The sequence below is a fragment of the Silurus meridionalis genome, chromosome 21 (assembly GCF_014805685.1).
Source record: "Silurus meridionalis isolate SWU-2019-XX chromosome 21, ASM1480568v1, whole genome shotgun sequence".
NCBI lineage: Eukaryota > Metazoa > Chordata > Actinopteri > Siluriformes > Siluridae > Silurus > Silurus meridionalis.
Genome location: NC_060904.1, coordinates 14,924,833 through 14,951,803, shown reverse-complemented (window position 1 = coordinate 14,951,803; position 26,971 = coordinate 14,924,833). Strand labels below are relative to the sequence as shown.

At 37.7% G+C, this 26,971-nt stretch overlaps 2 protein-coding genes across 3 annotated transcripts in view; one reads left to right on the top strand and one right to left on the bottom strand.

Moving 5' to 3' along the window:
* LOC124403718 (mannosyl-oligosaccharide 1,2-alpha-mannosidase IC) overlaps positions 1-26,594 on the top strand; it is a 211,690-nt gene extending 185,096 nt beyond the window's left edge. For both annotated transcript variants that reach the window (XM_046877431.1, XM_046877432.1), the window contains 8 exons: positions 8,123-8,217; positions 12,821-12,944; positions 13,607-13,700; positions 15,208-15,323; positions 18,608-18,827; positions 21,196-21,368; positions 23,327-23,442; positions 24,143-26,594. In XM_046877431.1, the coding sequence (XP_046733387.1) occupies positions 8,123-8,217; positions 12,821-12,944; positions 13,607-13,700; positions 15,208-15,323; positions 18,608-18,827; positions 21,196-21,368; positions 23,327-23,442; positions 24,143-24,296 (1,092 nt within the window). In that variant the 3' untranslated portion in view covers positions 24,297-26,594. The remainder of the gene's footprint in view (positions 1-8,122; positions 8,218-12,820; positions 12,945-13,606; positions 13,701-15,207; positions 15,324-18,607; positions 18,828-21,195; positions 21,369-23,326; positions 23,443-24,142) is intronic.
* LOC124403719 (protein GVQW3-like) lies at positions 21,749-23,313 on the bottom strand. Its single transcript, XM_046877433.1, has 2 exons — positions 22,565-23,313; positions 21,749-22,462 (listed from the first exon to the last, which is right to left on the bottom strand). The coding sequence occupies exons 1-2, from the start codon at positions 22,573-22,575 to the stop codon at positions 22,153-22,155; spliced, it is 321 nt and encodes a 106-aa protein (XP_046733389.1). The 5' UTR covers positions 22,576-23,313; the 3' UTR covers positions 21,749-22,152.
* Positions 26,595-26,971: the final 377 nt, after the last annotated feature.

Below are 26,971 nucleotides of genomic sequence, written 5' to 3'. Positions count from 1 at the left end.
AAATGGGTCCGGTTATCTTATTACGCTTTGTGCTAAAGCATTGACTTCGATGTGGGTTTTTAGTAAAGAGAAAATGCGGCCTTTATTTCTTGGAGTTGTTCTAAATAATAAAAAAGTGCTAAATTGTAAAAGAAAAAAAAAACACTTATGTTTACACTATATTGCCAAAAGTATTGGGTCACCTGGTCATGTGATTTTTGAGCATTGCATTCCACATTTACTCCCAATTTGCTCTTATAATTCCCTCCACACTTCTGGGAAGATGTGCCACTAGATTTTGGAGTGTGCTTTAGGATATTTGTGTTGATTAGCCACAAGGGGATTACGAAAGGCAGGTACTCAGCAGTCCAATTCATCCCAAAGGTGTTCAGTAAGGATAAGAATGGAGCTCTATAGCAGGCCACTCAAGATCTTCCTCTTTAAAGCATGTAAACCAGATCTTCAAGGAGCTCACTTTGTGCACAGGGGCACTGCCATGCTGGAACTGGTTCGGGTTTTTCAAGTTCAAGTGAACGCAAAATTTGAATAAAGCGCATCTAAAGACGTCCTGTACAAATGAGTGCCTCCAGATTTGTGGTAATAGTTTGGAAATGGGTTGGAGTGGAAGTTCTTGAGTGGTCTGCTTTTGAGCTCTAACCTTTTGGACCAACCTTTAGACCATTTGGATGAAATTTGAAATGCTGACTTCACCCCAGGAATCCTCACCTCACCTAAATCAGTACCTGACTTTACTAACAACCTTGTGGCTTCATAACAGCAAATGAGAACTAAATGTGGAATCGGAGGTTCCAAAAATTACCAAAGAAATATGGGTCAGGTGTCCAAATTTTTGTCTACACACTGTAGCTAGTAAATGACAGAGTACTGTATGTATCATTCATTCTTTTTGCTAAGTAGACAGGCAGTTTCAAGAGTTGACATCTCTCTTTTTTCACTTCAGGGCTTTCAGGTGCTTCTGTTATCATTGGAGATTTCTGAACACCTGTTTAACTGTCACCCGTTCCATAATTTTTATGATAATTGGTTTATCCACTGTATTTACTAGATTTTGGAGTGTGTTTGTGGAGGTTTGTGCTCATTCAAACACAAGGGTGTTAGTAAAGTCAGGAACTGATGTAGGTGAGAAGGTGAGGAGGCCTGAGGTACAGTCAATGTTCACATTCATCCCAAAGGTGTTCAATAGAGTTGATGTCAGAGCTCTAAAACAGGCTGCTTATAATCTTCCACTCCAACCCAAGTAAACCATATCTTCATGGAGCTCGCTTTGTACACTGAGGCATTGTCATGCTGGTTACACGATAACGTAAATTCATTTATTAACACGCGATTAATGACTATTTTCTTTACAAATATAAATACATAAATATGTAGGGTGAAATTAAAACCTTTAAGGCAGCACACATTTATTCACGACATCCTTTTTTTTTGACTCAAATAATAATAATATCGATAAACTCCATCAAAAAAATCTTTTCATCACTAAACATTTGTTTTACTGATGCGCCAAGTCTCAAATAAAGCACCAAAATCCACCATGAAGCACACATCCGGCAACTAAAACCGTCCGTGTGGAAACATAGCATGGCCATGTTGATTAGAGTATTAAAAACCAAATCTCTTTTAACTCATCGATTGGTGGGTTTAACAGAATCATTTCTTCCCTGGGAAGAGTTTCAGGTACAAAAACTCCTGCCTCCTCACAACAACCTCACATGTATATATCTCAGCTGGATTAACCTCAACCTCGAAACCAAAGAATTGGCTAAAAAAAAATCAGTACTCAGGATCTGACACAGTTTAAGTAAGGGTCACCATGACAAGAGCCTTCCTCTTCAGCTGTACAAAAACACCAAGGTTGAATTGTTGAAGCTGACAGCTCACCGGAGCCACTTTGCGGCCATGTGAGACCAGCTGCCACCTCATGTTAAAGCACCAAGATCCAGATAAGAACTAGGAGAGTTCATTTCATCTGGGTCAGGAAGGAAAAAAGAGATGGAATTTCAATAAAAATTATTAATGGCAGGACCGTTGGAGAATGCGTCCATGCGTTCTGTGGCATCGTAAAATAAATGAAAAAAATGTAAAAAACTAAAAGTAGAGAATTGTTGAATATAATAATATTACAAAAACATAATATAAAAAAAACGTTGACGAGGGTTTAAAAAACAAATCTGTTTATTTAAAAGCAGCATCCACTTGATGGCACATAAGAGCCAAACCATCTCAAGTCAACATGTAAATTTGGAAAATTTTCGCTGTCATAGTGATTGTCGTCATGATTTTTTGATTAATGATTATAATCAAAGAACTACAGACTCTAGCGTATATGTAGATATATACATAAGTAATATATATAAGTACTAATATTATGGCCAGGTGACTTGAAATTTTGTATTTAAGTGCCTGCCAATCGTTTAGAAACACCTAAACTATTATTGTTTTTGAGAGACCCATTCATGTTCCTCAAACAAACTCAGTACAGTCAGACCCCAAACCTACGACCACTCGACTAACAACAGATTCGCCGGTCACCTCAGACAAAATAAATAAAAATTTAAAAATCGAAGAAAATCAAAATTTTTCCAAAAAAACATCAAAATCCACGGGCGGTAAGTAGATTTGACAACGACGCAAGCAGTGTGGGGAAGAAGTATGCCTGGCAGGCATGCATTGTGGGTATCAGAGACGCTCTAGTTGGCATGACGTGTTCATGCGTTCTCGTATTTTGTGAAGTGATTTTACCCTTTGCTGCTTTATTTACCATGGCTGAAAAACGCAAAATCATCACGTCTGTTGCTGGTGGAGAAAAGAAGCAGAGGAAAGCAATTTCACTTGAGGATTTACCTTGTCTGCGTCAGAACGCATCGTAGTCACTTTTTTCAACTTATGACCTGATGGACTTACGACCGGTTTTTCGGTCCCTATCTACGTCATAAGTTGGGGTCTACCTGTATATAAATATACAGATATTAAACTTTGTTATCTTTGAAAAATCCTCCCTTCGCATGAATAACAGTTTTAGACATTCTAGGCACCTGGACGGTTCTTTTCCGCGAATATTCAGCTACAATACTTTTTGTAAAAAAACCTGCCCGGGTTGTTTTTCCCTAGATAGAGATTTCCTTCTGATCTTGCTATTCAGTTCATCCCAGAGTATTTCAATAGGATTTATGATCCATGATGGATAACACTTCAGCCGACTGTTTGCTCTCAGAGTCTCGACGTATGATTTGGGTCATCGTCTTGTTGTATGATGAAATCAGTTCTAATTAGCCACAGTCCAGACTTAATTCCATGGTGTTATAGTATGGAATGGTAGCCATGTTAATTCAGTATTCTTTTATTCTCTTGCAAGTCTCCAACCTTCCCTGCTCCAAAACAACCTCAAAACCATTAAGGTTTCACCTTGATGTTTGACTGTGAATGTGAAGCAGTCTGCTAATATCTTCATTGTTCTTTTGGACTTTTCTGTTTACAGAATTTACTTACAGTCAATCACTGTCTAGTTTGTGTGTGTTTTTCTAGTTTGTTGCATACAAACAAAATATCCTTTATTTATTGCCACAGGAAAAATGTTGATAGTTTCCTCCTGTATTATACATGTAGCTCTGATGTTCAGTAAAGATTATAGAGAGAGAAGACTTTCACATTCAATACTTATTACAAGACGTGTACACTGTAGGTGTTCTTTTAACCTACATTTTTTTTGTGAGCCTCAGCACAGTGTGGAAATGTTTTTTTTCTTTCAGTGTTGCGCATCATCCAGTCAATCCAAATTAATAACTTGAGAGCTGCGTTTCGGCGTGGCGGATCAATCCGCTTCAAACACTCGAAGTGATCACTTCATATACATCGTTAAGCCTGCCTTTTAATTGCAATCATTAAAAGAGCTAAATACATCAACCACAAAGAGCTAAATACATCTCGCTTTCATGCTAATTAGGCCTGATCATAATTAGGTCAGATTTTACATTCATAAGGATTTTGGGTGGAAAGAAAAGATGACAAAAGCATACTTTTGCGGCATCATTAAAATGTTTTCTTTTCGATCGAATAAAAAATAATAAACTGAATGCAAAACGTACGTATAAACACATCAAGCTCGAATGTTAATTAGGTCAAAGTGATGCACAGGTTTCTAAGGGGGAAAAAAGCTTGCGACATGAATTTCCAGCATCAGAACTAGACATGTTTTCATAGTTACCATAAATTATCATTCTTGGGGAAAACACACCTATAATCACACCAGGAGTTCATTTTAATTAGAGCGAACTGATGACTGATACATTCACTGGTATTATTATTCTTTTTACTAATTTCTGGAGGCTACATAACATAGCAGAACATATTAACGTTCATGCTAATAAGGATAAAGCTGGCCTTGATGCACAGAATTTTGCATAAACACAGCATACTTTATTGTTAGACCCATTAATATATTAAACCTTCAGATTTACTCATAGCAAAAATGTAAAAAAAATTTTAATTGGTTTTTAGATGCAAAATCAGGTCAAGGCTGCCGCTCAAGCACCAGGTTCTGGGAATAGAAACAGAAATAAGTTGCTGCTATGCTTAGACCAGTTGCGGGAGTTTTAAGAGAAAACATTTGTCCCATTTGTATCTAAAACACGATTCCAGCTACTAAACACTTCTGGGTCTTCTTTGTTGTATTTTGCATTTCATGATACACCAAAAGTTTTTAATTTGTGAAAGGTCTGAACTGCAGACAGGCCGTCTTTTCAGCACACAGAGTCTTTTCTAGTACAAAGCCATGCTGTTGTAATGAAAGCATTGTCTTCCCGAAATATGAAGGGCACTTCCCTGAAAAAAACATCGTCTAGATTCTGGATTCGATTCTGTCAGGTTTATGACAACTTGGGACTATTCATTACATGGCAGATTCAAGATAACGTTTCCGGATTCTGGATAAAGATGTGGAACATGTGTTAGTTGAAAGTGTTATTGCCAAAAGGTTGAATTTCATTAAAAAAAATGTTCCTTTTTATTTTTAGTATTGGTAACATCTTAAACAATCCATAAAGCACAACCAGTACACATCATGCACAAATACAACTGTGGTTACTTTTTTTGTACATTTTGTACAACAAATGTTCTGTTCTATGACTATAATAACTGAGTTTTTAAATCAAATCAGATTTATTCGTGGCACTATACTGTATGCTGTGCCAATCCAGTGTTCATTTGTGCAACGAGGGAAAGGAAAAGTGAGACAGAGTGAGATAATGCGTTACTGTAAATACATTAAGCATTCATGGTGATATGCTGCCTTGCATAAGTATTTATTTTATGTCTGAAAGCCCTTCCAAGTGGTAATAGGATGTTTCAAATATAATTTTACAAATAGAGAAATGGAAAATAAATAAATCTGTAAGAAATCCTATTAATTAAGACTAAATTTCTACAAGAAAAACAGCAACAGCCTGATTAAACCATTCCCACAGCAAAGCATGGTAGCTTTGGGTAACATCACGTTGACAATGACTTTGATCAAATTTTTTATCTAAACTAAACTTTACCTGGTTGTTTTTCCCATTGTTCTATTTTGGTTCCCAATTTAACTCATTCTTCTCTGACTGGAATAGAACCTGAGGTGACTACTGAGACAGTGCTCAATTTGCCGTAAGGTTGAGTGTTGTGACATGCATTCTGAGATGCCTTTTTGTTTACTACACTAATAATAAAAAAATATATAAAGGGTAGCCAACCTGCCAGTTTAAACAAGTCTGACTATCCTGTCATCAACAAGGTAGTGCTGTTGCTTAGTGGGTGTTTTTTGTTTTTTGCACCATTCTGTGTAAAGTCTCTCTTACAGAAAACCAAACAATCAAAGCAGTCCATCTATCACCAGGAGCCATACCGTGGTAGAAACCCTGAATCCAGTATGATAAATGGTGCTACTGTAATATCGGTTAAAGCAGGAGCTCCTCTGTAGAGTATGCCCATGCTGTGGGAAGGGTGTGTGGAGGAAGGCATCTCAAGTTCAGTCTTTTGTTTTGACTGGTTCATTGTGTTTTGGCTTTGTTTGTGTGTGTGAATAAGTTGTATTCAAATGATCGTTGTTAACTAAACCTAGCCTCCGAATAACGCAGCAGAAATGAAGCTTGCTGATCTTAATGGATAATCGGCAGAGCTTTATGAGCAATTTGATTTTAAGGAGGGCTTCATCTCGGATCAGTAGTTTAATGAGGACAGAGATGTGAGACAACACCTGTTTTGTTTGGTAGTAAGTACCTGAGGGTTTTATTTGATGATATTATGATATTGTTTTTATTCCAGGCTGGCGAATTTCACAGTAAACTCAACCGCGTTTAAACTTCTGCTTTTACAATACCATAAGCAGCGTTTATCACTCTCAGTAAAGGTTTTCTAACGAATGTGTTCACGTGATCACTGGGAGGATATGTTTTGTCCACAAACAGCAGTAATGGGTTTTTCATGTGCATTTTATTGCCTTGCCTGGTTGGTTACTGTGAACAGGTCCTAAAATGTCTTAAAGTGCAAATATACTTTACATTTACGTCAAGATTTTAGGAGCAGCATCTACTAAATGGCGTGTAAAAAAACAAAATATCTTTATCAGGGTTTTTATACCTAGACTTTTGCTGTCATTGTGCTTGTCATCATGATCCACATTTTAAATCAAAAACCCTCATCAAAACCCTCATTCAAAATTATTAAATAACCTCTAAAAACAAGAAGATTGTTAAAGAAAATAACTTGTATATAACTGATAGTTTAGAACGGTTATAGAAACTCAAATAATAACTGTAATAGAGAAACCAGTCAATCCTAGTACTTAGTAATGATCTACACAAGTATGTGCCTGTGATATTTTTTCAAACTTATGAAACGATTGCCTCGTTTTTTTGTCAATGTTTTATGAATAAACACCATGTTTAATCTGAAATATCACTTACTCAGCTCAGTTGCAGGGTTCTAAAGATGAAAAAACCATGACTCTGCATTGTACGATTATCATACTGTGAGATTATCAAGCACTTACACCTGCTATACGAGAAAGCAAGTCGATTCCGTGCAATGTATTTTGGATTAATGCCACAGAAATGGCATGTTTTTTAATATTTCGAATCTCTCTAGTAGTCACGCTGAGGGATATTTTTTATTCGATAAACACCGTTTTAGATCTGAAATATCACTTACTCGGCTCAGCTGTAGGATTCCATTGATGCAAAACGACGATGCGGAGTTGTACAATTATCATACTGTGAGATTAGCAAGCTTTTACACCTGTAACTTAAGGCCTTTGCTATAACTAAAGTCTAGGATCTGCTCTTGATGATCACAATTAGGCTGTGGATGTTAGCGAGGGTTTAATCAAACGCCCACGTGACCTCATCTTAATCTCATCTCGACGTTAATGTCGCAATAGCGGCTCAGGGTTTATGACCCACGGAATTAGCTTTATTTGTATAGAGTAGCACGCGGTCATTAAGTCCACAGGTCTGGAAGTGCAGCTCTGTCTTCATTGCTAATGGTATGCAATTTTTATGAGCAGAAACAAATTAACCCTTGTGCTCTGTCTTTTTTTTTTTTTTTCAACTTTTTCAATGTTTAAATTGCCACTGTCTCTTATTTACAGCTGTTTAATTAATTACAGTTTACAGTTATTGAAATTACAAGATCAGCTTAATATATTAAAGCGGTCATTTGTAAAGTTCACATCCCTCGCCTGTCTGTGAGGCAAACTGCACTTGGAATAAAAATGGGGCAGGTCTTCCTATTCCACCAATCAATTCTGCCATCTTGAACAGCTTGGCTTGTGAGTTGCCTTTTAAGGAAAACTGCCTGCTCATTTCCAGGCCATAAAAAAGTATCATCGAGAAACTGGGTCAGAAAATTGTTCACCGATGCCAGAAATATGACATAAGGTCCACTGCATGGCAGTGTTTTATATTATACTTATTTTAGAGGTTTTAGAGATACTTATTTTAGAGGTTGCATTTAAATGTTACATACCTCAACTTTAAACTAGTACAGTATAACCTGATGCAAGGAAACAGCCGCTTCTAAGTAGCGAACAATCACTGAGGTCGAAGGTGAGTGTATTTAACAGCTTGTCTTTGTCCTTTGTGTCTCTCAGGTGTTTAAGCAGAAGGTGTTGGAGCTCGGTGAGAAGTTGCTGCCGGCCTTCAGCACTCCAACTGGCATCCCACGAGGAGTCATTAACCTGGGCAGGTAGGTGTCACGCTGAGCCGAGCTAAACGCCAGCTTTTTCCTTTCACATTTCGATGAATAATTAAGTGGGTATACGTTATATCCCCTTCGGAGACACCATGATGATCTCCATAAGTGATTAACAACCCTGATTAGCTGATATTGCAGAAGCAGTCATTGGAGTAATGTAATGAATGTTTGTACGTTTTGTTTTTGTTTACTTTGCTACCTTTGTGCCAAACGTATAAAGTTAGAAAAGCTGACTTTGCCTGAGGAAAGGTTTAGGCTGTTTTGGTGCATCTTGATGCAATGTGCTGTTTGCTTGATGCTAAATTGAAGGTTAAAAATGTAAAAGACTTTGCTCCCCACGTGCATCAATGAGCCTCGGCCGTCCACGACCCTGTCACTGGTGCACCACTGTTCCTTCCTTGAAGCACATTTGATAGATACTGACCACTGCAGATCAGAAACATCCCACAAGAGCTGCAGTTTTGGAGATGCTCTGACCCAGACGTCTAGACGTCACAAATTGTCAAACTCGCTCAAATTCTTACGCTCACCCATTTTTCCTGCTTCTAACATCAACTTTTAGAAAAAACGTTCACTTGCTGCTTAAAGTATTCCATCCACTAGCAGGCGCCATGATGAAGAGATAATCACTTTTATTTACTTCACCGGTCATAATGTTATAATGTCATAATATTATGCCTGATTGGTGTATTAATGTGTACAATAATACAATATAATATAGTCTTTATTGAGACTGTGGTCTCAATGCTTGGAGAATTTGTAGCAGTAATTTATACACTTCATTCCATTTTTGTTTAGAGGTCAAAACAATGAATAAAAAGAGGTTGATGAGTTTATTTTCATAAATTACAATACATTTCCATATGTTTCCACCCACAGCCAAATTGTTGCGACATTACATTTTTTCTACTGTAAAATCCAAAAATATAAATTTTCTCTGTAAAAGGACTAGTCTTTGTGAAAACACATTCAAGTGTTACTTAGTCTATAATATTACATAAATTCAATGAAACCTTACTAAATTTAAGTGATTTGCATATTAAGTTTATGCGAATTCCAAGATTTTCAACCTTCACTGAACGAGCCATTGAACGTCTACCAAATAATGTAAAAATCATGAAAATCCCGAAAAAGTCATTCATTATTCCAAACTTGACTTTCGGATTGTTTTTAATATTTATGTTTTTATGTTTGTATGGTTTTTTTTTTTCACTCCAATGTTACACTATAGAGACAAAAATACTGGGACATTTTTTGGTTTGAATAGGAAGATTGGATAGGTTCGGATAGGAAGATCTTGAGTCGCCTGCTAGATCTTGAGTCGCCAGCTTTGACCTCAACCCTGCATAACACCTTTGGGATGGATTAAAAGCTAACTGCACCCCAGGCCTCCTCACCTTCTCACCTACATCAGTGCCTGACTTTACTAACACCATTTATATCTGAATGAGCACAAATTTCCACAAACACACTTCAAAATCTAGTGCAACATCTTCCCAGAAGAATGGAGGTTATTGATATTATGATGTTATATTATGGAGGTTAACAGCAAATGGGGATTCTTATTTTCAGCTGTCTATATGGTGTAACTCCAATAAAAATGCATGTATGGCTCCTCATTATTACTTGTCTAGCCATGCCTTTATAAAGAATAGAGTGATTGATGGATTAAAGTGAGTGCTCCAAGAACCCAACAGCTGGAAGAATGCCAGCTTGTTCTCTGCAAAGAGAGGATGTCACCAAGTGCCCCCCTATGTGCCCCTGCCCTTCTTCACTCTATTAGGTATTGATTTTTTCCAGACCTAGTGTTTCTAGGGTCGTTCTCTCCCGGCGTGGGTAATGGTGTAGAGAGCATTTATAATGGAGGACCAGTTTAGCATTTCTCTCATCCTCGTTTCTCCTCTGCATGCCCTACGAGAAAGCAACAGGAGAGCAATCATTTCCAGGGGAAGAGTATGAATCAGAGCCTAGAGGACAGGAAGACAAGGGATTTGAGGTAGTGAAAGTAGTAATAGTGGTAGTCCTGTTGCGTTGCACTACACTGGGCATGTTTGGGTTGAATATAAGACAGTATTGAATTGGATGATATTAGATGATGAAAGAGCTGACAGCAATATAGCCAATGATTAATTTACATTCTAGAAAATAATTAAATAAATATAATCTTCTCTCGGCTTCTCCCATTAGGGGGCGCCACAGCGGATAATCAATTAAATAAATAAAAACCGTAATAATAAATGTAATTTAATCATTTTGTATAACTGTATATAATTTGTATATGATTTGGTATATTTGCCTTTTTGCTTATATTTATGGTGACCACTGTAGTGTGTATCATTGGTCAGAACCAAATTTTCTAATTTATCCTAGATAAGAATGAAATGATAAGAAAAAATGGTGAAAAAAATGGTAATTTCAACTGTAAATGTCCCTGCAACTTCCATTTTTTCTCTCTCTTTGACATTCACGTCTGTTGGCTCGACCTCGGTTCCAAAGTTCACTTGGCTTTGATTCCTGTTTAACTCATTCAGCGTTTAATAAATAATTCTGTCTTTTTCTCTGTTCGGTTTTAAAAGAAATGTCACTCGCGTAGCATGTCGAGTCGATACCGCTAGATAAAAACCTAGTCCGTTTAAGGATGCCGGCAGCAGTTATTAAGGTGTCCGACGGGATTTCTTCCCACCGTCTATGTTGCTTTTGTTTTCTTTCTTTTTTTCTTCTATTTCTTTTCCCACTGATATCTTAGATCGATTCTTTGAGACAAAGGTTTTCCCAGCCCTCTCCTTTTCCCTTGGCTTCTATTGATTTTTCTTTCAGAAGGAAAGCGAGCCATGGGTTGCTCTCGCAATGAGAACTAGAAGCATCAATTGTGTGAATTACATGGTGTTTCCTGCAGGCACATGAACACCACCACAGAGTGGGGTCTGTTCTAAAAAACTAGACTGGATTGTAGGGAAAAGTATGTGCTTGTCTTGTGAGGGTGTAGAGGCCAGAGGTGTCCAAAGACCAGGCCTAGAGCCAAATGCAGCCCATGGACAGATGTTTGCTGGCATGTGGTTTGTTTTTTTAGGGGGCTTTCACACTGGCAGCTAATCCACCAAAGAACATGGTTTGAATGAAAATTGGTGGTATGAAGGATGTCATGTGATGTATTGTACCCATAGGAGGAGATAAGTTTGGGTTCCAATGGCATCGTGCCAGGATTACAGTGTGTGTTTGATCAAACAATCTGCACATGTCAAGTCAACCGTACTTGGGTGCTACATAAGAGAACACCGAGTTGCACAAGACAACAGAGAACTAAATAAAACATGAACTAAACATTTTAGGGCTCATGATATCATTATGAAGTATATGGATTTCATTGCAGCCAAAGCTGGCTGGACGTGTCACTACCCAATTTGCATTTATTTGTCGCAATCCAATTTGGGACATCCTTGTCAAAACCCAATCTGCATCTCCCACATCATTACCTCATCCGCAATTTGTGTTGCTACCCAATTTGTACCTCACCCTCTCTACCCGATAATGCAGCATCACCCTGGGCAGGAAAAAATGGTTGCTGAAAGTGAGTATCCAGTGCTCATGTACTAGTACCCAATATACACTATATGGACAAAAGTTTGGGGACTTTTTTCAGCTATATGTGGTTCTTCCAACAACGTGTTATCACGAACTTGGATGCACACAATTGGATGCGTTGCATTGACTTTTTTCTATTCATTTAAACTTGCATGACAATGTCCCTATGCACAATGCCAACTTCATGAAGATATGCTTTACATGGTTTGGAGTGAAAACCATGACCTTAACCTTATTGAACACCTTTGGGATGACTGCACCCCAGGCCTTGTCACCTTACCTACATCAGTACCTACTGTAACTTTACTAACACCCTTGTGGTGTATGAGCTGTATGTGCTGAATGAGCACAAATCTCCACAAGCACAATCTAATATCTAGTGAAACATCTTCCCAGAAGAGTGGAGGTTATTATAACAGCAACTGGGGACTAAATGTGGAATGTTTTAAAAGCTAGCCCCTGACGTATGGTATGGTTCGACTTCGGATTTTTTTTTATCTTGCAATGACGATATAAAAATTGTTCACGAATATAAAAAATTCGCATGTCATTTTCATATTCGTGAAAACGTTTGGTCACCTGTGGTCAAGAGGTTTGACATTTGATGATCAAAAGCAAAAAAGTATTTCAAAATAAAAAAAAACTCTGCTTCTGTAAACACACATATTCACAAAGACAGTAATTGCTGTTCCAGCAGGCTTCATTTGCAAATATTCGGCATCCCAAATGGTGTAACACTAATCTCTGTCTATTAACACACGCAAGTGCGAGTGGTTCATTCATTCTGTGCCAGAGTTCATTTTGTCCTGAGCTCTAACATGAGCCCGATGTTTTTTGTCTCTGTCTTTTGCCATAGTGAGTTTTTCCTTTGTATCTCGTTGCCATGACTCCAGCCATTCACGTGGCTCTGTACCTGCTCAAATGGTGGACTGGTTGCCATGGTTTCTGGTTGCAGTGTGGCACACAGTGTGGGCTTTTGGTAGTTACATATCTGCTTCTTCCTCTGTTACAGTGGCACCAGTTGGAACTGGGGATGGGCGTCAGCCGGGAGCAGCATCCTGGCTGAATTCGGGACGTTGCACCTGGAGTTCGTGCACCTGACAGAACTTTCTGGAAACCCCATTTTCACAGAGAAGGTTTGGCGCAGTACGCATGGTGGACAGAAAATAAACAGCGGATAAATTATAGGAAAAACGAGTGGAGAGAATTCATGGATTAAAATGTTGTGTGAAAAAAGTTGATTGATCACATTTAACCTACAAAATAAACATTTCGAACTAAGTGGTTAAGGTATAAGACTTTAAACCCACGGGGTTGTGAGTTAAAATCCCAGCCACACCAAGCTGCCCCTTCTGGGCCCCTGAGCAAGACCCTTAACCCCATAGCTGCTCAGTTGTATAAATGTAATAAATGCAAATTGCTCTGGATAAGGGCATCTGCTGCATGCTGTAAATGTAAATTTCTATTTTTGTGGGTGTGGTCTCTTCTAGGATGACTCCAACCCCCACCCACAGTTCATGAGAAGTCACCGTTTCATTTTGATAAGGATGTAAAAGATAAAAATCCTATACCATGGCCTGCACTTTGACCAGATCTTAATTTAATTGAGGAATTTATCATTCGGTGCATTAATCAGACTTTTTATTCAGTTATACATTTCCCTTTAATTTGACACTTTCAATAGAAAAAAATGTGCTGTATAGCAAAGTACCGTATTTGCTCTGCTCTCAGAGATTTGCACCCCGGGTTCGTTACTCTGACAGCAGTAACGATTGATTGCTATTATTCATTGTTTCAGGTGATGAACATTCGAAAGCTGCTGGACAAGATCGAGAAGCCGCAGGGCCTCTACCCCAATTTCCTGAGCCCTGTCAGTGGGAACTGGGTCCAACGTGAGTGAGAGCTGAGATCATAATCAAACAATGCTAAGAAAAAAAGAAAAAAACAAGAATGTTGCTACATAGATACATATACATTATCTATTTCATGTGTTTTTCTGTAGAGTTTCAAAAATAATACGTATTTTCTAGCGTGCGTTTGTTCACTTGTTTGTGTTTATCTGCTTATTAACTCCTCTGCCTTATGGAATTGTTGCCGCACGTCGGAGCAAATTGACATCTCTCGTTGAGGTTTATAACGACCCCTATTCTGCCCACTTCTCCGACAGATTGAAGTGACGGACTGCGGCGTTATAGCCAAGGATCATTAAAATAACAATACATTCGATTAGCCATGGAAATTTAATCTTTCCGACTCCGACGTGGTCTGAAGTGCGAGCCGGTGCGTGTAATCCACACGATAGAAAATTAGCAAGGGATAATTGGCAACCTGTGAGATAAGGAGTGGTAAAAAATTGGGGGCAGAAAGCAAACCTATACTTCTGCAGCCTTGTGTGTGTGTGTGTGTGATAATATAGTGTGTCCATAGTTGTCCTTTAAAACTTTACAATAATAGATGTGAAATGTGTCTAGGGAAGGCAGTAAGCATGAGCGCTTCATGGCTCAGTCCCAGTAAAGGGGGCGTAGGTTCTATGCCCCAGACCCAGTAATAGCGGCATGACCTCTCTGCCTCAGCCTCAACAGTGAAGGCGTAAAGATTCTATGCTTTAATCCCACTTGAAGGGGGTGTAGTCTCTCTGCCTCAGTCGTAATGGAGTAGGTATTGGTCTTTTTGCTTAATTTTTTTATACATTATTTACATTTAATTTTTATACACCATAAGGGCTGACACTTAATTTAGTTTCGTTGGCATCTTAGTTCTAGTAAAGTAGAGATGGCCTCTCTGCATGAAGTGGGCATGGTCTCACTGGCTCAGTCTTAGTGAAGTATATTTTCAAAACGCATATTTTTTTAAACGCTCTCCAATGTGGATGCATTTGACAACAGTGTTTTGCGTCGCAGTGTGGACTGTAAAAACAGAGGCTTTTAAATATGAGGACGTATCTTTAGTCATGTGACGGTGCCTTTCCTTTAAGTTTTACTTATGTGCAGTACAGGGACATTAGCATTTCGGTGGGGATGAGCACCATTTTGGAAGCGAGTAAAAATGATAGCATGGAATCGGAGCATTTTTAGACAAAAAGGCCTTTTTCATATTTATCGTAAATAGTGAAGATGTAGCCTCAGTCCCAGTGACGTACAGTAGGCATGGCCTCTCTGCCTTAGTCCCAGCGAAGGAGGCGTGGCCTCTCTGCCTTAGTCCCAGCGAAGGAGGAGTGGCCTCTCTGCCTCAGTCCCAGTGAAGGAGGCATAAAAAGTTAAAAAGTAGTACAAATATCTAATTGGATCAGGATTTTGATTCTATTTTCCACATAAAATAAAATCATTTCTAACATCTAATAGTGATTTTTGGGTTCGGGCATCGAAATGGCTTTTGATTTTCTCGGGTCTCTTTTCTCAGATCACGTTTCTCTCGGAGGCCTGGGAGACAGCTTCTACGAGTACCTAATCAAATCATACCTGATGTCAGACAAGATGGATGAGGAGGCTAAGCGTATGTACTACAGCGCTCTAGAGGTATGAAAGAGAGCATCTCGAGACTGTGTGTGAAATGTATGCAGTCAGGATGGGAAACGTGCGCAGCTCCCATCAGCCGGCTAAAATAACACTGTCTGAGGACATGGAAATTAAATGATGTCAGGACAAATAAATGGACATGACTCCTTGCAGCTGGGGAACAAAAACACTTCCTGTTTGTTGTGTTTGATTATGAGTTTTACTGAAGACACCCGGGAAGAAGAAGTCACTTCTGATCTAAATTGACGCTCTGTGTGTGAGGAGAAAGTGGCATAAAAGAAGAAGCAAGAAAGAAGATTAAAAAGAGTTGAAGAATGGACTAAAAGATAAATGTTGATCGTTTACTATTGATGTTGTGTTTTCACCTTGTATGAAAAGCAGAACAGAGACCTGACACACTTGGGGAGAATTCGGAGATTAATCACTGGAGGAGAATGACTTGGAAGTGTAACCCTTTTTCCCTTTTTGTTGTATTGTTACAGCAGATTCATACTTTTCCCAATATGGAAACCCGATGGAATCTCAATGAGGCTTGACTTCAATCCGCCAGGGAGCGGACTATTCCGTTAGACCATGAATAAATCATAGACGCCCAGAGCAACATGGGCACACTGTTCCTACTTAGCATGTGCAGAGAGATACAAGGGAACTGTATGATATTTTACTCAGGTCCATCACTGTTTGTACAACCCTCTGTATTCCTGCTCCTGGAAATATTATCCATTCAAGCGAATTAATATGGTGTTAAAAATTGCAGCAGAATTCCTGGGAACCGTGAAAGAAAAACCTATACTAAATTGTGGCCAAAGATTTGTGGGCACCTGACCATCCACATCTGGAGCTCCAAATTTTCCTCATAAATTGGAAAACATACAATTGTAGAAAACATCCTTGTATCATCAAAGTATCAAAGCCTGCATGACAATGTCCCTGTGCAGAAAGTGAATTAAATAAAGATATGCTTTGCATGGGATGTAGAGGAAGATCTCCTGCTATAGAGCTCTGACCTCAAACATATTAAACAGCTTTGGGATGAATTGGATCACTGACTGCTAGCAGGCCTATTCTAGTGAAACATCCTTTCAGAAGAGTATAGTGTATTATAATAGCAAATGAGTAAAAAAATGGAGTGAGATGTTTAAAAGCGACAAATGAATCTTGTGGACAGGCGTCGATAAACCTTTGTCCGTATAGTATAGTATAGTATAGTATAGTAAAGTATAGTTTATATAGTAAAGTAAAATATAGTATAATGTAGTAAAGTATAGTATAGTAATGTATAGTATAGTGTAGAATAGTAAAATATAGTATAGTAAAGTATATTTTAGTGTAGTATAGTATAGTAAAGTATAGTACAGTGTAGAATAGTAAAGTATAGTATAGTAAAGTATAGTATAGTATAGTGTAGTATATTATAGTAAAGTAAAGTATAGTATAGTATAGTGTAGTATAGTATAGTAAAGTATAGTAATGTATAGTATAGTGTAGAATAGTAAAATATAGTATAGTAAAGTATAGAATAGTGTAGTATAGTAAAGTATATTATAGTAAAGTAAAGTATAGTGTAGTATAGTATAGTAAAGTATATTATAGTAAAGTATAGTAATGTATAGTATAGTGTAGAATAGTAAAATATAGTATAGTAAAGTATAGAATAGTGTAGTATAGTAAAGTATATTATAGTAAAGTAAAGTATAGTATAGTGTAGTATAGTATAGTAAAGTATATTATAGTAAAGTATAGTATAGTAAAGTATAGTATAGTGTAGTATAGTATAGTAATGTATAGTATAGTGTAGAATAGTAAAATATAGTAAAGTAAAGTATAGTATAGTGTAGTATAGTATAGTAAAGTATATTATAGTAAAGTATAGTAATGTATAGTATAGTGTAGAATAGTAAAATATAGTATAGTAAAGTATAGAATAGTGTAGTATAGTAAAGTATAGTATAGTAATGTATGGTACAGTGTAGAATAGTAAAGTATAGTATAGTAAAGTATAATATAGTGTAGTATAGTATAGTAAAGTATAGTTTATATAGTAAAGTAAAATATAGTATAATGTAGTAAAGTATAGTATAGTAATGTATAGTATAGTGTAGAATAGTAAAATATAGTATAGTAAAGTATATTTTAGTGTAGTATAGTATAGTAAAGTATAGTACAGTGTAGAATAGTAAAGTATAGTATAGTAAAGTCTAATATAGTGTAGTATGGTATAGTAAAGTAAAATATAGTATAATGTAGTAAAGTATAGTATAGTAATGTATAGTATAGTGTAGAATAGTAAAATATAGTATAGTAAAGTATAGAATAGTGTAGTATAGCAAAGTATATTATAGTAAAGTAAAGTATAGTGTAGTATAGTATAGTAAAGTATATTATAGTAAAGTATAGTAATGTATAGTATAGTGTAGAATAGTAAAATATAGTATAGTAAAGTATAGAATAGTGTAGTATAGTAAAGTATATTATAGTAAAGTAAAGTATAGTATAGTATAGTATAGTGTAGAATAGTAAAATATAGTATAGTAAAGTATAGAATAGTGTAGTATAGTAAAGTATAGTATAGTATAGTGTAGTATAGTATAGTAATGTATAGTATAGTGTAGTATAGTAAAGTATATTATAGTAAAGTAAAGTATAGTATAGTGTAGTATAGTATAGTAAAGTATATTATAGTAAAGTATAGTAATGTATAGTATAGTGTAGAATAGTAAAATATAGTATAGTAAAGTATAGAATAGTGTAGTATAGTAAAGTATAGTAATGTATGGTACAGTGTAGAATAGTAAAGTATAGTATAGTAAAGTATAATATAGTGTAGTATAGTATAGTAAAGTATAATATATTGTAGTATAGTAAAGTATAATATAGTGTAGTAAAATATAGTAAAGTATAGAATAGTAAAGTATAGTAATGTATACAAAGGTGGGTGGGTGAGTACATTAGGTTTGGTAAGTAGGTAGGTAGAAATAAAGACAGACAGACAGACAGACAGACAGACAGACAGACAGACAGACAGACAGACAGATAGATAGATAGATAGATAGATAGATAGATAGATAGATAGATAGATAGATAGATAGATAGATAGATAGAATGTTTGATTGATTGATTGAAAGTAGTAAGCAGGTAGGTCATCACTTTATTTGTCCCAGAGTGAAAATCACCTAACACAGTGCTATGGATATGAATAATGGATGACAATTGCATGATAAATTTGTCAAACAGTACAGTAATGAACCTTTAACTCCTAATTGCTATCTTCTGTTTCGAACCAGGCAATAGAGACCAACCTGGTGCAGAAATCTTCAGGAGGTCTTACATATGTTGCTGAATGGAGAGGTGGAATTCTAGACCACAAGATGGGGCATCTGGCTTGTTTCGCAGGCGGGATGGTGGGCATCGGGGCAGACGATGGAGCTCCAGAGAAGAGGCAGCACTTCCTTGACCTGGCGGCCGAGATTACAAACACATGCCATGAGTCTTACAGTCGCTCAGGTGAGTTTCTCTTCACTGTAACATGATTAAAACCAAAGGAGAGCCAGTTCATAGCTCATAGTACTAAAGTAAAATATGAATCCTTTTTTTAGATAAATATTTCCTACAACAAAAGATCCACTGGTGTAAAATGATACTCATAGTTGATCAAAATATTGCTTTAAACTTACTGCTAGATGCCAAAACAGGAAGTGTAGCATCTGTAACCTAATTCAGCTAGTTTGCTATATCTTGGTATGATTTGAAATGAACAGTGCAAAGCAGAAACTCATAACTCGCTGCTGAAAAACAGCTCTAACATATTATTTTTCTATCAGACCAAAAAAAGTCTCAAGATAAATCAAATTTATTCAGTGCTTCAAATTAGAAAAGACTGTTAGCAACTTTCTCTGGTGTTCTCTTAAAACTTTTAAACAAGCTGTGTTGATTTTTTTTTTTTTTTTTTGAGAGGAATCTCGGGCTTGGATCAAACCTCAGAGCTTTTTTCCTACCCGGGGCCAGAGGGAATCAAGGGGGAAGCACAGATATTGGGATTTTTAAGTGTAGCTCAAACTAAGATCCAGCAATTTTCCCCAAAAGCCTCGTTTGATCTCAGCTTTCGCTTTTTTGGTCCCCTGATTGCTTAGCAGAAAAATATCCTAGGAAGACTTGATGCCTCTTCCACACAAGATCATATATCTGATATCATATATATAAAATGTGTTTGTGCGTGTGTGGGTGTGGGTGTGTGTGTGTGTGTGTGTGTGTGTGTGTTTCAACAGCTACAGTATATAACGAATATCATCAAAGAGCACTTTTAATGAAATGAACTCAGAATCTCAGGCCTTAAAAAACACATTGATTTTCTTCTCTTGTAGCCTTTGTCCTTGTTAGATTCGCTGAAGGATCTTGCACAACCGACAAACAAGAATTTCAGTGAGAGAAAAATAAAAGATTCGGCTCGGCACAGAACAGTGTGTCATATTTAGGGGTCTTTAACACTGACAGTAAAAGTCCTCCTCCGGGGAAGCTTCTGGCACTCCTTTAACTTAACACACTGGCTAGTTTTATCTCAGGGGAAAAAAGACCCTAAAAAAATATATAAAATGACTAGACGAATAGCAATCGTGAACAGAAACACGGTCACTGTTTATCATTTAAAGATCAATTTGAAGCTCTTTCTGAAATGATGAAGGGGAATAAGAGAATCGTTTATATTTCTCCACACACACAAAAGATGAACATTGAACACCTTTGTTGAACATGGTCCAAATAATAAACAGCAAATGCACAATTCTAATTGGTCGGAAAGTACTGACTTATTGTCTAGCTAGTTCTGGCATGAATGTTTATACTCACCTGCCTGAAATGTCGTTTCCATAGTAACATCGCAATCGCACACTTGTATTGAGGATGATGAAAGTAAACAGATTTAATAAGGGCTGCTTGCAATCATTGGTGACGTTTTCAGTCAGGATGTTTGTTGTCTCCAGTTCCAGAGTTAGAACGTTAACTAAGAACTATGTCTTTTACCTTCATGAAAGAGAAACTGTAATACTACGTTGATGCCTAACAATACAATCTAAACCAATAGATATAACAAAAGATAGAGTTAAAGTTGAAGAACAAAGAAGTGACTGAAATATAAATAAATACAAAAACAGCACTGGGTCTCATAGATGTTCCTATTATAGTGTCCATAGTTTTTTTATTACTATTATTATTATCTACCTATTTAATTACTTACTTACTCACTGTAGAAAGTATATTTTGTACCTTGTTTCTGTTTAATATTTGCACTTTTTCTTTGCTAATGTAACATGGAAATTTCTCCACTGTGGGACAAATAAAGTTTCATCTCATCTCATCTCATCCTATCTCATCTTCTTATTTATTTGTTTACTTACATTCTTACTTCGTTATTTTGGTGTCCGCAAGTTTTTCTTCATATTAGAGTATGTTTAGAGGGTAAGATCTTCAATTTGTATTCTTTTATTTTTCCTTTTCTGGATGGAAAATCAAGATCCAGATAGCAAAGGACACAGAAACTGGGAAGTGTTGCTCTTACTTGGGTGGAAAATCTGTCAGGTAGCACCAGCAAGCAGTTCATTTTCTTGCATTAGAGACTAAAAGCAGCTCAGTTTTTATTATTATTATTTTAAGTTCTAGGACTGCTAAAAAAAAACAAATACAAATGTAGAGGCTGTGAAGGATGTTACTCCTCAAATACTGATGCCTGTGCTTGAACTAGTCAGTCAGTTGCGATAACAGTATCTGCCGAATGATTACAGACCATCTGGACCACCGAGAAAAACATATTTAATGTTTCTCAGTCACTGTTCCCTCTGATTCTGACTTGAGTTTTCTTCTCTGTTTTATTTTTAACCAGCCACGAAGCTCGGCCCTGAGGCTTTCCGCTTCGACGGAGGTGAAGAGGCCACAGCCACCAGACTGAGCGATCGCTACTACATCCTGAGGCCAGAGGTCATCGAGAGCTACATGTACATGTGGCGTCTCACCCACGATCCCAAGTACAGGGAGTGGGGCTGGCAGGCGGTGGAGGTGAGAAGAGATAAAACAAACTATAGTTACTTTTGTGGGGCTCGATTGGATCGAAAATGTCATTCTCACTGCTCTGTACGCATAATGCATCCGGACCTGAAGGAACATCATTATGAGATAGAGTCCGTTACAAACGAATAGTCAGGGGACGGGCAGTATTTATGATACTTGTATTTCAAATATAAAATGGGTTTTTGTAATTTGTATTTGATTGGGTTGATACAAATTGAATTTGGCAATCAAATATTTATTTATCAATCATTGGACATGTATTTGAAAGCTGGTTAAGCTTCTGTTCTGATCTCAACACATCTATCATATAACAGATGTGTTAAGATCAGAACAGAAGCTTAACCAGCTTTCAAATACATGTCCAATGATTGATAAATAAATATTTGATTGCCAAATAATGTACCCTAAGTGAATTAGCTGGTTAGTGGATCATGATTTTGCATCCCATTGTATGACCGACTGCCTGACACAAGGTACATTACTATATTTATGATTAACAATCAAATGATGAATCAGTTAGAAACTAGTTGCTATGAATGCAGGTGCCATCAGTAGTTTTCTATGAATGACGTGTTTGTCATGGAGTCGGTGCTGCTAATGTAAAGCAGCCCTTCGTTACCAAACACCAATTAGGATACAATTATGAGTCTTTCACAAACTGTTGGTTACTTTCAAACCAACCCTCATTTATGAGATCACAGGAATATTGTATGTGAATATTTGATCTGTTAACTGGTTGCATATGTCAGATTTATTGCGCAACTCTGCCCTCTCACCTAAATTGTGTCCCCGGTAATGATCCTCGACATGAAGAATGGGTCGGAATTCTTGGCAGACTTCTGCAGTGTTTCTTCTGCTCCTGGGTCAGCAGGCTGGGGACGAACTTGGCAGCAATGTGACCCATGTTCAGATCACGCGTGAAGATTAACTGGACTGTTCCGGACCACACCCCTACGATGGCAGCAATGTTGTGGACTGTTCTAAAACGATCAGCCTGCACATTTTCAGGGGTTGAGCCTAATCTCTCGTCGTCTTTAAGGGTTGTTCTTCCATTCTTGAAGAACGCATTCCACTCGAAACACCTGGAAGGATTGCCATTAAAAACAACTCGAATCGTGTCAAGCGTCTCGGTGGCAGATTTGCCCGGTTTGACGCAGAATTTCACGTTTGCTCTTCATTCTTACTTTCTGTCCATGATGAAATCGCAGGTAATGCAGGTGGTCAGAATAGCGCCAGTTGCACAGTTGATGGCTTTTGAGACGCTGATTTAATAAGGTGCTTCCTGTGACTGTGCGTGCAGCCTTGTGCTGCCATCTGTTGGAATGTCACAAAACAAGTCTTGAAACTTTTTGACACGCCACTGACATATTATAAAGTTGAAAAAATATAAGTTTTGATTTAATGTTTTTTTTTTTTTTATCTGCTTTAAGAACATGTGGCAGGTGGGCAAATAGAGATTAGAAGGTTCACTACAGAGCAGCGAACATGCTATTTATTCCCATTAGCTTCTGCAAATGAATGCTTTGCTAAAGTCAGTGTATGAATACAGCTCTCTCTCTCTCTCTCTCTCTCTCTCTCTCTCTCTCTCTCTCTTTCTGTTTCTCCCTCTCTCTCTCTCTGACAGGATGACATGTTAATTATACCGTGGAAGAGCACTGAAATAGATATGTCACAATCATTTCCCAGAGAAACACAAGGGCCAGTCCTAATCACGGTCTAGATGTCTGCTTTGCTTGAGACTTAATAACGCCTTAATTTGCCGCGTCAGCGCTTTTTAAGTTGCCCGTCAAATATGTTCCTCCTCTGGCCAAAATGTATAGGACAGCATTTTGATGATTTTTTTTCTTTAGTCACACAAGAAATGTATTCACTTTATTACTTGTTAGCCATGTCAGCAATTTTAAAAATGATAGAGTGGTTCTTTTTTATTCCGTTTCTTTTCGCAGGCACTGGAGAAATTTTGCCGCATCGACGGAGGTTATTCGGGGATCAGAGACGTCTACGCTACTACAGTCAGCCATGATAACATGCAGCAGAGCTTCTTCCTGTCTGAAACTCTGAAGTGAGTGCAAACTTAAGAGAAGTAACTTAGATCAATAGGGATAAAAGTTGCCGTTACGCATTTACTCCCCATTTGCTGTTGTAATAGTTTCCATTTTTCGGGAAGAGGTTCCATTACATTTTGTAGTGAGCTTGTGGAGATTTCAGTCAGGTACTGATGCAGGTGAGATGAGGAAGCCTAGGGTGCGCCAATGCTCCAGTTCGTCCCAAAGGTGTTCAATAGGGTTGAGGTCAGAGCTCTATAGTAGGAGATCTTCCACTCCAACCCATGTCAATAAAATTATAATGGAGGTGGCTTTCTGGAATGGGGCTCTGCCATGCTGGAACAGGTTCATGTCTCCTAGTTCAAGTGAAGTAAAACATTTTATGCTTGCGCATCCAACACATTCAAATTTGTGGTAACAGTTTGTGGAAGAGCCACATATGGCTGAAGAAGAAAAGTCGGGTGTCCCAATACTTTTGCCTATGTAGTGTAAATGTGTGTCTTAAATAATACAATTAATAATAAATTAATACTATTCATGGAATTCTTTTTATTAAAAACTTGATAAAAAAACTAATTCTGATTAAATTACACAAGCAATTTAAACCCCAGCATTCAAGAAAAAATTTAATAAATAAAAATTATTTTAATTATTAAGAGATAAGATTTTCAAATTTCTGACAAAATTGTTTGTTTGTTCATTGATTGTTTTATTCAGATACCTGTACCTGCTTTTCTCCGACGACGACCTGCTGCCGCTGGACGACTGGGTGTTCAACACTGAAGCTCATCCTTTACCCATCGTCCGCAGGAGCTGTTTAGAGGAGCACAGCGGCACCACGCGAGACATTCAACACACACATCCAGTGTAACCTGCAGCGACACATCCTGATACACACACACATATACACACACACACACTTACACACACACACATGTGCGAGCGCACAGCGAGGCAGGGCCTCGGTTTCACTGGCCCTCGCCGCAGCCTCTCGGCTCCTTTTTTTCCTGTAAAAGGTCTCGCACTGCACGCTGTGATTGTAATATCTGAGCCGGGACAATTCTCTGTGGACAATCAAAATGAAAATTACTTTTGTGACAAGAGCACCTTTGTTCCCTTCTTTTTTTCCTCTGTGAGGAAAATGGAATATTCTTCAGGCCCAGATTGGCGGGGTTGAGCACCGCCTCGTCACGGGCTACTTTTGAGAGAAAGAGAAAAATCGCTTCACTCTTCTTCAGCACTCTTGTTCTTTCTGTCCATCTTTTTACTCTTTTTTACAAGCTAGTGACGGGCAATTTGTGACCAACGATTTGTTTTTATCAATCACTTTTTTCAAGTGATTCGCGAGCTCAAAAACGATAGAAAGCACCAAAATGACAACAAAGAAATCAAGGTACAGGTTGCATTTATTTTGCAGTAGATAACCCCTGCTGCTGTTACCCAGCTTGCCTTCTCATTGTCTTACCCAGTTTTTGTCCCCTGTGGTCCTCATTAACCAGTTCACACTCCTATTTACATTCCAACATAACGTTACCAGATTTGCACCTCTTATACTGTTACTTTATCTGCCTTCTGCAGTGTTCAAACCTGGTCCTTATAACCGCGCCTGATCTGCATTTGTATCATGATTGGCTCACCCAGTCACTGCCCCTCTGCCAAAACATTCTCATCATTCCACATTGTTCTGTCAGTATGTAACTCAGTATTCCTACTCAAATTTATACTGTTTTGGTATTCAATCTGTGCCTACATTATAACCCAGTCTGCACCAGTCAGGCCATAACCCAGTCCTGTATATTTTCCAGTGTTGGTACATTCCTTGTGTCATGACTTGATCTGTGTCCTCTGTGTCACTAGCCAGTTTGTTTCAATGGTTGCATTACAATATCTGCCCCCACACTGTAACCCAATCTGCGTCAAACCTCGCTACTCAATCCGCATCCATCCTTTTACAACTGTATTCACTGTGTCGCTATCCAATCTGCGACACCTGGGTCACCGCACAACCGTCCTGAGCATTTCCCCGTGCTGTCAATCGATCAGCATTGCGTGTCTTTTGAGTCAATCTACGTCCTCTGTATCACAAGCTGGTCAGTGTCTATGGTGACTTTACCATATTGGTTTTCCCTGTGTTGTAACCCGATCTGCATTACTCATGCCATTAGTTAATATTTACTTGCGTCCCATGTGTTATAACTTAATCTGGATCCCCATCGTTACCCGATATGTGCCCACTGTGTCACTATTTAATACCCGCTTCATACTAATAAATTTTTGAAGATTTTCTCGGATAGATTTCATTCATCAAATAGGAAAACTCACAAAAAGTATCAGGCTTTCTAACGTACAGAATCTTTTTCACCAAAGCTTTTCAGACATCAGTATTCTGAATTTCCTTTATTTATTTATTTTTATTATTTGTTTGCTTTTCAGCCAAGTCTAAGCGTCTGAAAGGTTGGTGGTGGCGGGGGTGGGGTGAAAGAGGGGTGGGGGGTAAATCCAAATTTCCTTTGAACAGTATCAGAGGCAAAGTGTAGAGGAAAGTAGAGAAGTAAGACAGCATTGTATCATGCATCAAGGACCAGCACAGGCCAAGTTCAAAACATTTCATAGGGCAGTACACACACACACACACACACATTTTATATATATATATATAATTTTTTTTCCCCTCAATTAAAAAAAAGATCACAAAAGGGACCTAAACCAAGTCCATGAATCGTCTCTGGCTCCCTTTATCTCCGCCCAAGCAGCTGCACTGAGTGTGTTGAGTTTTTTTTTATTCGCCACTGACCACCGCAGGAATGTGCTGTACATAACCAAATGAGTGTGACTGTGTGTGACCTGTATTGTTAATCTGTTAATCTGCCCTGTTTTTTTTTTTTTGCCCTTACATCTTTTTTTTCTCATACTTCTCATTTCTTGTCTCACCCCTCCCCCATTCATTTATAATGATTTTTCTGTTCAATTCTATTCTTTCCTTTCATTTGATTCCCTCAGGTGTTTCTGGAAAAGGAGAATTTTTTGATGATTATTGTTACTTATGACTTATGCTATGAATTATCCTCGTTGATTTGACTTTCAATGTTGTTGTATATTTTCAGATACTGGATAAAAAAAAAATCTATATATCTGTGCACCTTTATACATTTAAAACAACTGCACAAACTGTGCGAGTCTGCGCCTTGTTATTTGTATCGAATAATTTATCTTTAAGCCTTCACAAAATCATGCAAGTGATTAGATTGGGTATATAGATGTTATGACACTATATGAAAAAAAGCATTGAGACGCCTGACCTTTGGATGCTGTATAATAAAATTTTGCGTCCATTTGATTTTAGAAACTCAAACCTGTTCCAGCACCAAGAACATATGGTTTACATGGTTTGGAGAAGAAGAGCTCTGATCTCAACCTGAACACCTTTGGGATGGATTGGAACACTGGCTGCATCCCAGGCCTCATCACCTCACCTACATCAGTACCTATCTGACTTTACTAACATCCTTGTGGATGATGAACACAAATCTCCACAAGCACACTCCA